Here is a 17,836-nt window from a genome sequence, read left to right as displayed (position 1 = left end):
TAAAATAACAAAGGATTGCCACATTGTAAGCTAAAAAAACCCAGCCAGAAGATATGTCCAGAGGCACAGGAAAACCCTGAAGGCTGTAGTGGACACAGGTGCAAGCTATTGAAAGAGCCAAGAAAGGGGCAAAAGTCTTAAGGACTGAAAGTGGAGGAGGTAAAAAATAGAATTAACCTAACACAGCATCACCTGGCGTTCGCCAATATTTCCATTTATTGGAACAAACCAATAAATTGTTGAGTTGCACACATCGTTCCGCTCCCATTATTTGAGGACCCAGGGTGGAGGATATGGAGTTGTATAATGTTGACCTTTCCCCTGATATTCCAGTCACAAACCTGGCTCTGAGCTCCTTGGAAGGGAAAGGAAGACCATGGATGTGATGAAACAAACAAAAATGTTCTCCCCTCAACCCCCAAATCCATAGCAGAGTCAATTGTTGTCCTATGTAACGAAGACGATTGCGAGATAGATGATAGATGGATAGATGATAGATAAATAGATGATAGATATATAGATAGATAGATGATAGATAAGTGATAGAATGATGAAAACTTCAGATTATCTAGATCCCAATACATTTTGAATTATAATTCATAGGGGGTTATACACAACCCATTCTAGCAGCTGCAACAAAATCATGTTGTTCATGCCTGAACAGTGCACTCTGGCCTAGTTCAAACAAGCTATGGTTTTATCCAACTAAACCGTGTGTGGTTTGTTCCCTTCTGCCACTTATAGTTTATTTGGGGAAAACAAATCACAAGCTTGGATTTAGATGACAGAACCCAGATTCTGGCTTCTTTCATACATGCCATGGCAGGATTGCTGTGAGAACTTTTGAGCAGTGTACACCAGTAACTATGGTTTCTGCACCAACTATAGTTTAATGTGAACTTAATCCATGTTTCCAGGGCATACGTTAACCATCTCCCCAAATATGAGGTGGGGTCACCATCTTTGCTCAGCCCTTCCTTATTCCTCTGATTATCGCTAGTCGAAACATTTACTTTAGCCCTTGTGAATTTGTAGACTGCAAGCGGAGCAAAGAACAGCTTGCTTATAATGAACTTGTTGTTCCCTCCTGAGACCTATGCCTTGGTAATTTTAATTCCCTCCAGAATGTTAATCTTTGGCCGAGTTCATGTTGCTTCTTGCCAGCCACGTTCCACTCCTCCGGCTACCCAACAGCATCAAGCCATCAAATGAGATTTTTTTTAAAAAAAAAGAAAAGAAAAAGAAAAGGTTGCTCATTCAAAACATAGGTCTGTTTTGGAAAGCATCTTCAACGCATCACGGGGCTCACCTGTGCAATTATCATTAAAACGCGAATAGCAGAGAGAACAGTTTGAAGCCACAAATGAATGCAGATATTTTTAAAAAGCAACATATTTATTATGTTCCATATAACCCAAGGAATTAGGACACACAATGCCACTTCAAACTGGTGACGAGAGGACCCTCACAGTCCACGTGAAAGTTATTTGGAAAACGGGATTAATTCCAGTTGTTCAGCAAAACAATCTATACATTAAATTGAAGATGTTGTGTATTGAGCCCATCCAAGCATGGACATCACTTCGTAGGAGCGGATTGCTTTTAGATGCAGATTGTGTATAGATAAATATAATGATACTTGCGAGTGTGTTTATAAAAATTATAACGACTTGCTAATAATTGTACACTTGTTGGAATAACAGCATTAGTTATATACCTATATATCACATTATATATTACAGTTTCAAGCACCTTTTTCTTTTCTTCTTTTCTTTCACTTCATTTGCCCACTGAAACTTTTCAATAAAATATAAATAAATAAAAACGATTACAGGAGACTTCTCCATTGCTGGCAGTCACTGGGAGAAGAACATGGTGGGCAACAGCAAATTTGGGGCGGGGGCAGAATTGTTGTGCTCCTTCAAACTGTCTCTTCCTTGTAATGGTTCAGACTAGATGACTCTTGGTGACCCTTCCAACCCCACAATTCTATGGCATACATGCTGTTCAGAATGCCTGAAGATGACTTTAGGAGAATTCCCAAACTGCACACATTGATCCCTCGGGGAAGTGCAGTCCCACCTAGGACCAGCTGAAAAGCAATACCCAGGGTATGTGGATTCCCAGCTTGCAGAACATCTGCCTGGTCTCACTGCAAGGGACATCTATAAGATGTGTAGTGTTTTCTTGAACCACCATGGGGGTATACTCTGAAAGTCGACTGGGTTTTGATCAGGGTTTTGATACCGAGAGTTTAAAATCCAAATATGCCTGCCTTCAAACATATTGGATATTGTTATGACAAAATTTCTCCCCGCCAGCCTTACATCTACACATCTTCACCTCTGGAGCTGCCACACGTCTTCATTTATGCAAGCCCTTAATAGCTCATAAAAGATTCACAGCATCATCTGAAAGCACCATACTAAAAAAACACAAGAGGCACAGATGTGTGGAGCTGGGCAAAGTCTTTTTGATATCCTAAAGCAGACATGTACAACCGGTCGACCGCGATTGACTGGTAGATTCCCTGTCAATCGTGGGATCCTTATCGATCGCTGGGTTAAAAAAACTTCGAAATGAATGTTTCCACCCCCCTCATTCTGTCCCTCCATCGCATCAAGTGGGCAGAGTTTGGTGTTTTATCATTGCGATGTTGAATACAGCAATTGGCTTAAGCACATGTGCATTTGTTATTGGCGGAGTGTGAGATGAGCGAAATATTTCATTCTCCCTTTAAAAAAGCTCAAAAACTGCCCCCCCCAAAGCTAAACAACTCTGGTCTCCCCCCAAAAAAGCTCAACAATTCGGGTCAATCCTCAATGACAATGGGTAGATCACTGCCAGTTTTTTTACACTGGGAGTAGATTGCAGTCTCTTGGGAGTTGGACGGGCCTGTCCTAAAGAATATGGATGCTAAGCCAGCAGCTACCCTGAGCCCCTAGCCATTCTCCTCAGTCACTTATCTCCTCAAGTAAGTTTTAATACTAGAATGTGGCACCTTAACGTTGACACCACTTTGTACAAGTGGGTTATTGTGTTTAATTTGCCTTGAAGCTATATCCATCCATCCCACTGCTTATCTAAGAGGAGTTAGGACAAGGTGTTGTAGAAATTTAAAGGCAAATACCGTATTTTTTGCTCTATAAGACTCACTTTTTCCCTCCTAAAAAGTAAGGGGAAATGTGGGTGCGGATGTGGAAATGTGGAGCAAATGCAGGCTGCGCAGCTATCCCAGAAGCCAGAAGAGCAAGAGGGATCGCTGTTTTCGCTGCACAGTGATCCCTCTTGCTGTTCTGGCTTCTGGGATTCAGAATATTTTTTTTCTTCTTTTCTCCTCCAAAAACTAGGTGCGTCTTATGGTCTGGTGTGTCTTATAGAGCGAAAAATACGGTAATTGAAGGTGCTGGTGTTAACCAACAAAACCATACATAGTCTGGGACTCCAGTATCGTTTTCCTTCACCACCTGAACCTTACAAAGGCCTTCCTCAGGGTGGTTACTCCATCAGAGTTACAGTGTGTGACAATGAGGGGGGTGGGGCTTGTCAGTGGTGCCCCCCCATACAGAATGCTCCCCAGGGAAATTTGCCTGGTGCCTTCTGTGCAATTTTCTCTCAGGGTCAAGCAAATACATTATTCCCTGCCTAGGTTTATAGTAAATTTTAGAAGTTTTATTAGTTTCAGCAGCAGCAGCACAGTTTTAAAGCTTTTAAACATCTTCCTTCTGATGACAATTTTAATATTGTTTATTCAGGTTGTTAAGTTTCATTGGTTTGGAAAGGGAAGTGTCTTCCATACAGCTTGTTATGAGGGAGGGGTGGGTTACTGGTGCCTGCATGCCATTTTATGTCATTTTTAATTAACGTTTTTATTTTTTATGTTGCAAATTGCCTAGAGACTTTGGAGTAGGCCACACACACACACTCTTTTATAGTGGTGACAATGACAACAACTAAATGGCAACAATTTCTAGACTATAAGTGATCACAAAAGAATTCAACTAATTCCTTTAGTGAAATGTGGCGGGGGGGGGGGGATTGCAAGGTTCAAACTCCAATAAGAGTCTTTCTTAAATCAGGAGCAAACTGAAGTATCTTCTCCCACCCCCACCTTTGCTATTTTATGTACCACTTTCTGTATATTGTTAACCTTGGCACATTAGAAAATAAATTCAATAACCAAAATGCTGTCAAGGGAAAGAGGTGCCAAACTTAAAGGTCTCTGAATAATTCATTTGAAATCTGTGCTAAACTACCGCAAAAACAGCTATTTCAGCATCTGCCACTCTGAAATCTGCGTTCTTCCATTAGTACTGGAAGAGAGGCAGACCAAAGAGACAAAGACAATTTAATTTGCTTTAGCAAATCTTCAACATAGGGCCAAACACAGGTATATAGGCAGAGCCAGATGTTCAGTGTTATATAAGGCTAATTCCAGCCACATAAGTATTTCAAACAGGAGCAAAGTATTCTTGGCAAAAGGACTTGGAAATGGGGAGATGGATTAGATGGAATTCAGAATTATAGCAGTCAGATATGATTAAGCTTTTAAGCCTTTGAAATTCAATGCATTTAAAGGCCAGCTCACATGCATGGACGTCACTTAATGATATCTGTTGGTATCTGAATGCGTGAACTGACACCACTGAAAAACAACCAGCAGATTTGTTGTTGTTGTTTAGTCGTTTAGTCGTGTCCGACTCTTCGTGACCCCATGGACCAGAGCATGCCAGGCACTCCTGTCTTCCACTGCCTCCCGCAGCTTGGTCAAACTCATCCTGGTAGCTTCAAGAACACTGTCCAACCATCTCGTCCTCTGTCGTCCCCTTCTCCTTGTGCCCTCCATCTTTCCCAGCATCAGGGTCTTTTCCAGGGAGTCTTCTCTTCTCATGAGGTGGCCAGAGTATTGGAGCCTCAGCTTCAGGATCTGTCCTTCTAGTGAGCACTCAGGGCTGATTTCCTCAAGAGTCTCCCTCCAGCACCATAATTCAAAAGCATCAATTTTCAATGATCAGCCTTCTTTATGGTCCAGCTCTCACTTCCATACATCACTACTGGGAAAACCATAGCTTTAACTATACGGCCCTTTGTTGGCAAGATGATGTCTCTGCTTTTTAAGATGCTGTCTAGGTTTGTCATTGCTTTTCTCCCAAGAAGCAGGCATCTTTTAATTTTGTGACTGCTGTCACCATCTGCAGTGATCATGGAGCCCAAGAAAGTAAAATCTCTCACTGCCTCCATTTCTTCCCCTTCTATTTGCCAGGAGGTGTTGGGACCAGTGGCCATGATCTTAGTTTTTTTTATGTTGAGCTTCAGACCATATTTTGCACTCTCCTCTTTCACCCTCATTAAGAGGTTCTTTAATTCCTCCTCACTTTCTGCCATCATGGTTGTGTCATCTGCAACAAATTCTCACTGTGAGCAATGGGAACCTGGACAACGTCACGGCTAATTTTATTCCATTGATTTCCAGTTAATCTTAGGGCCAAACCAGATGTGATATTATGTTGAAGTAAAAAAGCTCAAGTGGAGCAGCGCAGGTTGGGGAAGAAGGGCTTTAAGCCTTTGCCCCGGCCGTGATTGTCACCAGGGCAGGTGTCCATTGGCAGCCAGGTGATAATGAGGCAAGCTGAGACCATTATCTTGGGCTGTGGATGAAGTGGAGCAGTAAACTGACACATCCTGCGTCCTCCGAGGCTCGTGCGCCCTTGTCATTGCCTGGTTCCAGTTATTGACACTGGGTGCCCACAGACATGGCAAGTCTCTCTGCTTCCATCTCCACCTCCTCCCTGCCTCACTCTAGTCCAGTCTTCTTATTAGCATATCTCTGGTGGCTAATTCTCACACTCGATGCTGCAGTCTTCAAATGGGGATAAAACACATTCCACTCTTTAGTCAGCAGAATATTCTCTCACTAACAGCCTTCCAAGAATAATCTTCACTTACAAAGCATGCTATACCTTCATGTTGGAAAGGGTTAACATTTAATGCTGGGTTCCAGTCTTCAATTCAATTAAACAATTAGCCATAAAGAGAAATAGTACAGACACAAGCTGAATTAATTTATCCCTCTGATTCACCACCTTCCAAAACGAAAACCAGTAGCTCCTACTGGCTAATTCTTTTGGTTTGTTGGTGACTGGTTTCATCTTAATTTGATTACAGCTAAGCTAATCAATTTACTGAAAAGAAATATCATATATGAACTTTAAACCTTAGTAGCATGGCTTATTTTGTGATTGAATTAAGTGCCTGCCTTAGCTCAGGATAGATTTGTACATACTTATCTTGATGTACCACAAAACTGTATGACATGCATTCACAAACACACCGCTGCACATTCATGCTTTGCACTGCTGGGAGTGCGTGCTAAATGTGCACTTGAAAAAATTCTTTTTTAAATTTATTAAATTTCTATACTGCCCCTCATCTGTAGGATCATAGGGCAGTTTACAATGTAAAAACACGAAAAGTATAACATAGTAAAAGTAGTAATCTCAGCGGCCTCTTACATGATCCACTTTTATTTTGTATTATGAGATCCTATTACGTTAATCAGCTGTTTACAGTGGTACCTCAGTTTTCAAGCATTGGAATCCGAAAGTTTTAGTTTTCGAATGCTGAAAACCCAGAAGTAATTGCTTCCGTTTTCAAACGCGCCTCGGAAGTCAAACGGCTTCCACTGCATCCCCCCCCCCCAATTTTCTCAGTGGAAATTGCAGGCGGCCTTTGTGCCTCGGTTTTTGAACATTTCGGAAGCCAACCAGTCTTCCGAAATGGATTATGTTCGAAAACTGAGGTACCACAGTATCAGGAAAGTTGGATACATTTATGTTCTGCAGCTTTGGTATAAAAGAGCCTCTGACGTACCAGCATGGAGTAACCAAAGATCTCCCACAGCCAAGGAACCATATCTCACCTGGGTTTGGGAAGGCTTAAAGGCAGAGTCAAAGCTGTGTTGCAGGGAGTCCAGAAAGGGCTGGATTTTGTAGAGGCCGTGCGTAGTCTGACTGGAACGGAAGGCCACAATATGGAAGTACTTGAGGATCTTCTCAAATCTCGGCTGAGTCATGATCAGTGCTATGCTCTTGTTGCTATAGAAACCACTACTCCAGATGCTGAGTACGGACTCGCAGTGGTGAGTGCTGGTGGATATCATGTACGCGAGGAAAGCCTTGATTTCTGTCAGAGTGACGTCTACCCAGGCATCATCACTCCCAAACCGCTCCTGGTACTTCTTGGCATACATATTGGTTTGCACGACCACGTTCTTCAGCAAGTTGTCAGGGACAAAGAGTTGGAAGAAGTCCATGGCACTGGCAGTTGGTGGCATTTTGCGAGTGGGGCCTAGAAAACACAAAAAGAAACATGTTGTGCTCATTTCCTGAGTAAGGGAACTGAGAATTAGCAGTTAGGCCATCTGGCCCATGGACACTCAAATTCAGAGCTGTTTTCTTACAAGACATATCGTAATCTGTAGTCAGAGCAACATTAAAGGTAAAGGTAAAGGTACCCCTGACCATTAGGTCCATGCGAGGACGAATCTGGGGTTGCGGCGCTCATCTCGCTTTATTGGCCAAGGGAGCCAGTGTACAGCTTCTGGGTCATGTGGCCAGCATGACTAAGCCGCTTCTGGCGAACCAGAGCAGCACATGGAAACGCCGTTTACCTTCCCGCCAGAGTGGTACCTATTGCACTTCGTGCTTTGTGCTAGGTTGGCAGGAGCCAGTGGCGTAGCGTGGGGGGTGCAAGGGGTGCCGGCCGCACCGGGCGCAACATCTGGGGGGGCGCACTCGCCACCTCCAGAGTCGCCGAAGAGCCTCGGGGCTCAGCTCCTTTGGGAGGAGGGGTCGGGCTGGGTGACCAGGGGGAGTAGCAGGCGCTAGCAAGGAGGTCCGGAGCCGGAGCCTGGCCAGGATCGGGCGCGGGATGGGGCGCAAGAGGGAGGGGAGAGTCGAGCCTGTCCGCCCCGCGAGGACTGCTGCGAAGAGGCGGGAGGGAGAGGAGGCCCCTTGGGAGGAGCGGGCAGGTGCTGGGGCGGCAGTGCCGGGCGGGGGCCGAGGGGTGGGCGCCCCCCTGCGCGGGCATCGCCTCGCCGCCGCCGCGGGCTTGGCTGGGCGACCGGCTGAGGGGAAGCGCCAAACAAGGCCAGGATCCAGGCCCCCGCTCTCCTTATTTGGCACCCATTTCCGGCTCCCGGGTGGCCCCCTCCCACCTGCTCTCGCTACCAGTGGAAAGAGAGACGGAGGAGCAGCGGAACCCGCAGCCTTTGCAGGCGCTGCCGGCCGGGAGAGGGGAGCGCGGCCCCGGCCAGCCGAGGGATCTTGTGGCGAGGAAGGAGCCCAATCTGCGCCCTCCTTCCCCACAGAGCTGCAGAGGGAAATCAAGGTTCTCCTGCTAGTTTCTCTTCTTCTCTCCCCCCCCCACTGCGTTACAACCGTGCCCCCCCTCTCGGTGCACATAGCACGATTGCAATCTCTCTCTCCCCCCCCCCCCAAGTTAAACTAATGGAGCAAGCCAGCGCCAAAGATTTGTAGAACTGTGAATACCCGGCCCAGGCAGCAGCAAGAAGCTGGCAGCGGCGGCAGGTTAGGGGTTAGGGGCGCAAATTACTTGCCTTGCCCCGGGTTAGGGGGCGCAAATTACTTGCCTTGCCCCGGGTGCTGACAACCCACGCTACGCCGCTGGCAGGAGCTCACCCCGTCACGGGGATTTGAACCGCCAACCTTCTGATTGGCAAGCTCAAGAGGCTCAGTGGTATAGACCACAGCACCACCCACGCCCCTATTAGGAACACAGCAGTGATACAGGGAGATGGTATCTGGCCCTTTGGCATTTATCATTTTGGGTTGCATTTATATGTAAAATCAATTTACTTTGCTTCAAATATACAGATAATGAAGTTTCCCAAAACAGCAAATTTCCATTCATAATGCACAGCAGGCCAAAGAAATGAAATAAATAAAAAGTACATGCTAGAAGTTTCAGAAAACCAGGTTGGTATAGAATATTCCATTATTATGATTTTTCGCACAATTATATTTTCAGCAGCTAGCACTCTTTAAAGTGCAATTTTTCTGAGAAGTGATTATGTTAAAGTGGTACTCATTTATTCAACAGACGCATTTCCTGAGTGCAGTTATTTCTATGTATCTGCATTAATGCTCAAAAATATTTTTCCGCCTTATGTAATATAAGGGCATGATCCACCCCAGCACAGGTAAAGCTTAACCCATTGTGGGCAATCAACACAGGCCTTATCTCTTCCCCCTTCTTCAGTCTTGAACAGTAAGAAGCAGCAAGAAACCCACCAGCCATGGGACCCTGGCCTGCAAGCAATTATTCTACAAGCAACTTCTTTGGCTGGGGCTCTGGCAATACAAAAGGTGTGCCTGAGTTCTGGCCAGTGCGCTACAGCTTGTGTGTCTCCATATATGTCTTTTCATGCACTCCAAATATTTTGGACAACAACTTCTACCAGGCCCAGGCAGTATGATCAGAGATGATCAGGCTGGGGAAGACTGTAAAATTGTATTCTGTTGCTTCATATATTGCTGAACCTGTTCAGGTTAATGTGGGGGGGGGGTATTTTGAACTTGCAAATGAAGCAATGCTTCTTTTCATGCTATCCGACAGATGTTTGAGTCCTCTCCAGCTCTCCTCCATGCAAAATCCACCCAGCTGTGGTCAGCATTAAGTCACTTGCTATTGAAGTCTCTGGTGATTTAAATTCTGGAATAGACATGGCAGGAGTCTGGTATGCCTGTACTCGGCACACTGTGTTCCGGCTCTGATAAGCACGACTGCTTACTGCAGGAGTCTCGCTGAATCCAGCTTCCAGAAGCAGAGAACACGAGAGGAAACCACACATCCAATCTGCCAAACAGCATTACGGTTAAAAAAAAAAGTCAGTGCGTCATAGGGAGCTTAGAAGGATGCACATTCACAAATCATCAGAGTCAATCAAATGCTGCAACAACTTTGTCCTGCAAATTAAGGTCCTGCAAGTAGTTCGTTATTTTGCGCTATTATATTGCTTTGGCCAATCACTATTTGCTTAAAAACAAGACCGAAAGCAAAGAACTTTTGCTTAGCCTCCAGGTTCTCATTGGATTTTAAGAGTACCACAGATTCTCAGATTTTTAAATACATATGTTTTTTGCAATGATGAGCTTGGAAATAGGATGGAAACGCACCAAATCACATTTCTCAGATCAGAAGGGAACAATTTCAGAATAAAAAGAAATGCTGGTGAAGAGTGTCAAACTTTCCATTTGCTGGGCTTACTCCAAAGAAAGACAGAGTCATGTCACAGCTTCCATAAAAGAATAATAAGGTGGGCATGCTAAAAAAAATCCCAATGATTTCAGTAGCATTTAGACACACCATAGTATTTCTAGAGTGTGCCGAGATACACAATATTGTAAAAGGCCAATAATAAAGAAAACATTTTTATTTTCATCTCTGGCAAGACCCAAACCACCCCTTATTTGAATATTCCCATTTGACTATTTCCCATTTCTATTTCTAGGAGGCCACTGTGAAAACAAGGTGCTGGACTTGGCCTGAAGCAGCAGCCTCTTATGCTCTTATTTTGGAAACACGGCACAAATTTCCTTCTTCAAAAGCAATCTAAGTAAGGCTTCTGGCTACAGGGCATCCCAGTTTGATCTGGGGGTGCTTAGGCAGATTGACCACAAGCAGTACTGATGCAGATTGACTCTGAAGAAGATAAACTGTATTTCTGAGATGCGTTTGGTTTTAACAAAAGAGGTGTTCACACATTACATTCAGTGAGTGTATATACTCTGTGGACCTGTGTGTACATAATAGAAGAGCTGTGCAAATCCAGTGTACACTTTCTCACACAAATACTTGCACATGTGTCGAAAGAAGTCAGCTTGCCCCTGTGTTCAGTGCAACATGTGACTAAGCCTAAACTCAGGTACATTGGAGAATTCCTATTCCCTCTTGTCTTTCAGCTGTGCCTAGTTCCTTCTATTTTTGCTTCTCTATGTCTGCTCATGTTCTTGAAGCTGACAAGTGATGGTGGGAAAGAATGTGGCAGGATCACATACTCACACATTACTGCCCCCTAATCCCTACTGTGATCTCTTGTCAAACAGGTTTTTTCCGACACGGCAAAAACCTGTTTGCCAGAAGTGAGTATCTATATCACATGCTGTGATGTCTTTCTCTCACTCCACCTTCAACCATCTGGAAAAGCTATCATCTGTCCTGCTACCTGAAATTGACAGAGCTAGACGTTTCATTCACAATTATGGGTTTATACCTTGCTGAAGACCATTGTATGCAGGTAAGAAAATAGTGCTTCAAGTCCACACATTAATTTTCCAGCAGGGCTCTGTGATACATGATGAATCACATTTCAACCAGTCACAATTGCTCATAGGTGGTGCAAGGGATGCTAAAAGACCTTCGTAGCATCAGCTGTGAAAATATGCTTAGCTAAAGCTAAATCTGTTGCATGGTGACTGGGAGTTTATGGGTAAAATGCAAGTGACATCCTGTCCCTTTGTGCCATAAAATAAAGAAATAAAACCCAGCCTATATTTCTAAGAAATATTTTCTGTTAGACCATACTCAAATCCCTTTGTCCAATAAGAACTGGGCGGGAGTGGAAGGCTACAAGCCATAGAGAATTTCCTGGCAAATGCCTATAGTTTTATTTTCTCCATTTAAAAGCCTCACAGTGATTTGATGGTCCACCAGATGGTTCCCTTCAGTAACAGTCCCAACAGCTAGCAATTAAAAGCAACCCACAATACATTTCCTTGAACTTTGGGGCGGCTTAATACAACAGAGAAGCTACAGAAGCGATTGGTTAATGTGTTTACAGCAGCTGGAAATAATATTAGAAGCTATGCAAGATCCTAAGTGGCAAGTGAATGGGCAGTACAGTGCAAGGTGGACCAAAACAATGTTCCTTTAATTGGGATTTCCCTATGGATCTACTATGTAGCATAGTAGAAAATACGTGCTAGAATATAGTTTAATCCTCATAGATTCTTAAGGTGTAAGTGGTATTTTTCTAATGGGTGCATTCTCAGCAGAGAATCAGAGACACCCAAGCGGAAGAACACGGCTCAATAGCTGCAATTCACCTGCAGTCTAGCATGAATTCATAGTCCCCGAGGTAAAGGCTTCGGCAGGGGAAAGGAAAGAGCAATAAAAGCCTACATTTCTATTTATGCAGTCGCTGTCAGATGCCCCTAGCATAGAATAGCTGGCAATTTGGAAGGACCCCAAATGTTTGCATTGGTCTTCAACCAGTGGGTTGCCTCAGCAGTATGGATGTGTAATTACACAGCTGTTATATCAACCATCTTTTGGGGAAAGGAGAAGGAATAGGCAGCAGAAAGAATGGCACAGGAAGCTGACTGATACTGAGTCAGACCTTTGAGTCATCTGGTTTAGAAATGTGACTATGCCAGCTGCTGCAGATGTTTCAACTACAACTCCCATCTGCCCCAGCCGGCACAGTTGGGTAGGGGTGATGGGAACTGTCCAAAACATCTTGAGAGTTTCAGACTGGCAAATGCAGGTCTACAGTGGCTTTCTTGGGTTTCAGATAAGAGCCTTTTTCCAGCTGTATCTGGAAAATGCTGGAGAGATGACAAAGGGGGGAGGGGCAAAAATGAGAAAGTTAATAAGAAAGAGAAGTTTAGAGCTAGAAAAATATAGGAAGGAAAACAACATGGAAGTTACAACAACAACAATAATCCCATGTTGCTGCTTGTATTTAAATGGAGCCTTCATTTAGGAAGTTTAATGACCATTAACTAAATATTTTTGTAAAACAGTGTGTGTCTGATTACCAATACACATGGACAATCTTGCACAATACAAATCACAAACTGCCAAAGTACATAAAACAATTGAATTCATCACAAAAATATGCTGAAAAATGTCAAAGCACCGCTGCAAACAGTCATGCCACAGTTTAAAAAAATGTTCTCATGCTACTGTTGAGGATCTAATGATTCGACAGTATGTACCTGCTACAGGTTTGCAAACAGAAGACACAGCACTTCCAATTTCCTCATGTACATTCCACCGAAAAGAACGTTCAGAGAATATCTCTGTGAATTGGTTCTATTTTGCCAACGAACATCAAACCAAATCATATCTTTTACAGTGCTGGCAGTAAAGCGATCCACACATGGCACCTCGGGGACTATCCATTAATGAATATTTACAGTCATCTTGCACAGGCGAAGTCTGATTTCAAAAATGCATGCTCAGAATCTGATACCTGGCACAGTATCATGACCTGCAGTTGTCTTCCACAGGCTAAACATTTCAATTCTTATCTCCCTGATGTCATAAAAACAGCACTGCAGACCGAGATATGAGAACATATACAGGATAAGTCTGCTTCTTCACTAAGCTCATCTTTTCCTTATATGCAGGCATGCTCTTATTATATATATATTTATGGATTTAAACACAAAACTGAATTTCACTATATTTCCTCATTTATAGCCTTGTGATAAACTTAAGATTTCATGCTGTGACCAGTGAATTGAGGTGGGATGTGTGGAAGGCACACAGTTAAGCACATTTCAGGCATTAATTATATGTGCAGCTGGCTTCTGTTGCAAGTTCTGCCAATCAGTATTATCGACACCCAAACAGCCACTAAGCTGCCCACATTTTGTGCTGGTGCATTATGGATAGCAGTGTAAAGCTGGAGACAGCATAGCATTGCTCAAAACAAAAAAACATAAAGTTCCACAACTTGCACAATTATCTGGTTGAGATAATTGGGAAATGGAGGGGGGTATCTTCATCAGATTTTAGTCTCAACTTTTTGCCACTGTGTTTTCTGCTTATCATTCCCTCTTTTTCTGACATTCATGTATGAGTGCCATTCCTTATGGAATCATGATGACATCACAATCTAGAGGTGATATCAGAAGGCTTGGTGAACACGAAGATTTTTTAAAAATACAGCAAACCTTAAGGGGGAAAGCCTAAGAGCCCCCACCCCCACCCTGGCAAAAAAAACCAACCAGTCTAGTAAGGTATGTTACCACAGAAAGCTGACTGTTAGATGGAAGGAAAATTGGGGGTGAGGAATGGCATATCCTGGAGTAGGGTAGATTTGATTTGACTGTAACTGTGTTCCTCTTGAAATTCAACATTTAAAATAAAGCCTCAAAATATGTGTCAGAGGACCACGACAAACCACAACATATTCAACTCAAATAATTTATTTATCAGGCCCATAAGTCATAACAACAAAGATAAATCATAAACATTCAAATGAATTCTACAATTCAATAAATCCCAATACCATTAAAACAATCAATTACATGTTCTGTTTTGACTGGCTGCCCTTTAGTTTAAGTGAGTGATTAATAATCCCTTCCTAAAAGGTAAAAGTAGAATGTCCAGATATTTATTCAAAACGCTTATGACATTTGGACAGGACTACTATCTCATTAGAGTAGCAATAACCTTTACATATGTCTCTTTACACTGATGTGAACTAGGGATGGAAGGATCTGTCAATTTTGGTTCTCTGTTTCTCATTTTTTCCTATTTGAAATTCAGTTCTTGATATTTTACAGCCATTTGTGATTATTTTTTAAAGAATCTTCAAAAGAATTCATCAGTGTTTTAGTTCAAAGCTCTCCTAATAAACACATGCTTTGACTAATGTACACTTGTTTGTAAGCCATTTCCCCAATACAAAGCATTTTTGTAAGTTATTTTCACTAATATTTTCATTTTTATGCACACTTTCCCCCAATGTATGCATTTTAGTAAACACTGATTGGAGAACTGTATCACAATATTCAGATAAGTGCGAATTTAGAAAGTTAGTTGTGCTTGGGTTCGCATATTGTTCTGGAAAGTGCAAAATTGATAGATTTGGCCTTAAATGCATATGAAATCAATTTTCTCCACCACCACAGTAAAACAAGAAAAGGGCTTTGCACACAGTCAAGGTACAGAGCAGGAGATAATACGAATCAATGGGTTAACATTTCCTGTTGCTATTAAGTCAGAGACATTTGCAGGTATAACATATTATTTCCCACAATGACTTTTTAAAAAGAATCTGCTCCTTCAGCCATTGCCAGACATTGTTATACAAAGAAACAGTAGCAGCAGTACTAAGGGTCAAGATGCTGAAATAAAAGCAATTCATGAAATTGAAGTTATCAGCTGACTGACTTGCATAACACCACTGAAAGCACTAAGGTTAATGCGTACTTTGTATGCAAAGCATAGGGCAGAGGAAAATGGGCTTTGTTAGTGAATCTCAAGAGAGACCTGTGTGAGGGGCTTTGTTCAACAACTGATTGTTAATTCATGCAAAGGGGTTTTAATTTTTTTTTTTAAAAAAAGCATTGGGAGAGAGGAGATCCAGATAGTTGGAAGCGCATTAACTGCAAGCCAACGTTCCCGACTGTCTAAGAAAACAGAAGGAGCAACGCAAACTCTTTAACAAAACCTCCACAGTGATCTAACACATTTCACGCCTGTGTGACTTGTGTCTTCATCAGAGAAATGCTACAGCAAGAAATGTTTCTTTCTGCTCTCGCAACTTCCTGATTGCTTAGGGTTGGAGCCAATGTTTTTCCATTGCTTCGTGCTGAATAGCTCTAGACAAACAGCCAAGTGGAGGAAGGAACGACTAACCAAAACAGAGGACACAAGTGCTGTTCCATCAGATTTCCATCCTGCCCCTTCTCAAAGGAACTCGGAACAGGAGAAGGAAACACCCCAAAACACATTTGCGTGTCTTGGCACATTTCCTGCTTGGCAGGGGGTTGGACTCGATGGCCCTTGTGGTCTATTCCAACTCTATGATTCTATAATTTGATTCTATGTGTCGAGACCCCGCAGCCACCCCCTCATTGGAAATAACTCACATAAGGACACAGATATTAGGTTTATGTTATTGGGCAAATTTTGGCCACAACTTCATTGAAATTACAGGATGTGAGCGGTATTGGCTTAGGCATTGATTGGACCCGACTATATCTGACTCCTGCCCATTGTGCAGGAAGTCCAGTAAGCGTAAGCCACCGGTAGGGGGAGCCCTGTCGATACGAACCAACTCAAGCTCCCCCTGATGTTCCCGTCTGGGTAGTGTCAAGGCCCTAGCCCCCAGCCGGGCTTCAGACTAGATCAATACCCCCGGATTCCTTAAACGGAATACCCTTAAGCATGGAGGGGCAGGTGATGGCCACACCTTCCCTCCCCCCCACAAGGTCAAACAATGCCTAACCACAACCCTAACAAGGTTGAGATGAGGAAGTCCTCTGGCTCGCTCCTCAGTTTAAACGGCCCTGGCCACGCCACCCCCAGCCAGCGGACTAGCTGGCCGGGCTCTGATGCTGCCAGAATCCCCCAGGCAACGGGGAACAAAGTCCCCCGCCCCCGGTGGGGAGTGGGTGGCCATGCGGTCCACCACAACTCCTCCCCACTGGCAAGTGGAGTGGATTTATGTGTGTGCTCTCCCCACCCCACCCCTCTCACACGATACACCACTTCCCTGAATGGTGAGAAGGTCCTGGGGCACAGCACTTCACTTACCTAGCTGAGGCTACCTGTGCCCTGGAGGAAGTAAATGTGGTGCCCTCTGAGTGTTGTTGGACTTGCTTCCATCAGTTCAGCCAGCATTGCCAATGGACGCAGATGATGGGAGTTGGAATCCAGCAACATCCGTAGGGCACCCCATTGGCTCTCTCTGCCGCACTGCCCAACCTGCCCCAACCTGATGCTTTCCTCCAGATGTGCCATGGGTCTCGTAGTGCCAGTTAGGATGTGGTGGGAATGGCAGGATCTGTCTGAGGGGAGGAGGTTGAGGGTGGGAAAGTTCAGGCAGAAATGGAGAAGAAGGTCTCAAACTGCTGCTGCCCAACACTTCGGTAAGGGAAAAGGACTTAGCTGAGTCAGTTCTGACTCTGCCTCCTGAAAGAGAAGTTCCCAGAGTAGTGGAAGAGTGACAGGTTAATAAAGCAGATCTGGCTGAGTTAGAGGCAAAGGGAGAGGCAGAGGACTGGACTCTGGTCTCAACACTAAAGATGCGCCGTTGCACCACTGCAAACAGACTCAGCAAACCCCCATGGTAAGCACAGCATTTCCACTTGGGACAAGACTGTGAACCGTTGTAATAATAATAATAATAATAATAATAATAATAATAATAATAATAATAGTTAAGTCGTGGGTTGACATAGCAGCCGGCACAGCGATTTCTTCAAGTAGCTCTTTATTTTGATAAGCTGGAGTAGAACTGACTGCGAACAGCTCAGCCGGCCTGTATTTATAGGCAGCCGGCTGTCAACATTGTAACCACAACAGCCCAGAGTTCCCGCCTAAAATAACTGCCGCGGACCTGAGTGAAAACTATCTACAGACCTGAGTGAAAACTATATACAGTATCCCCCTGTTGGCCCAGGGTGAAACTACACTACATAACACCCCTCCCCACCGAGATAAGGCGTTAGTTACAATCGTAATGGTTTCCTTATATACAGCACTACGCATAATGGTTCAATTAAGCACAAAAGCATATCGGTTACATTTCCCATACTTAGACCAACAGTGATACCTGTCCAACAACATAGTCCTTTAAATAAGTTGGGCGCTTGGAAACTCTGCCAGACCGCCGGGGACTGGTAGCCAAGTCCGGAGGGCCACACAGTTCTCGCTGAGGCTGTGGTGCGACCCTAGGTGGCGTTGGAACCAACTCCCCTGGATCCACTGCTGTGGGTGGAGCCTCCGCAAGTGGAGTGGTCTGAGTCTGTTCTGAAACGGCTTGGTTCGGCTCCACGCTGGCAGTTTGCGAGGG

General features: G+C 44.0%; 1 protein-coding gene across 1 annotated transcript in view; it reads right to left on the bottom strand.

The window, feature by feature from the left end:
• PGBD5 (piggyBac transposable element derived 5) overlaps positions 1 to 17,836 on the bottom strand; it is a 78,725-nt gene that overhangs the window by 29,241 nt on the left and 31,648 nt on the right. Inside the window, exon 2 of the mRNA XM_083496877.1 lies at positions 6,920 to 7,347. Coding sequence (XP_083353003.1) covers positions 6,920 to 7,347 — 428 coding nt within the window. The remainder of the gene's footprint in view (positions 1 to 6,919; positions 7,348 to 17,836) is intronic.

This window comes from Podarcis liolepis (assembly GCF_965112155.1).
Source record: "Podarcis liolepis genome assembly, chromosome: 3".
Lineage (NCBI taxonomy): Eukaryota > Metazoa > Chordata > Lepidosauria > Squamata > Lacertidae > Podarcis > Podarcis liolepis.
Note: the sequence above shows the minus strand (reverse complement) of the source record. Positions and strands in the feature narration are given on the sequence as shown.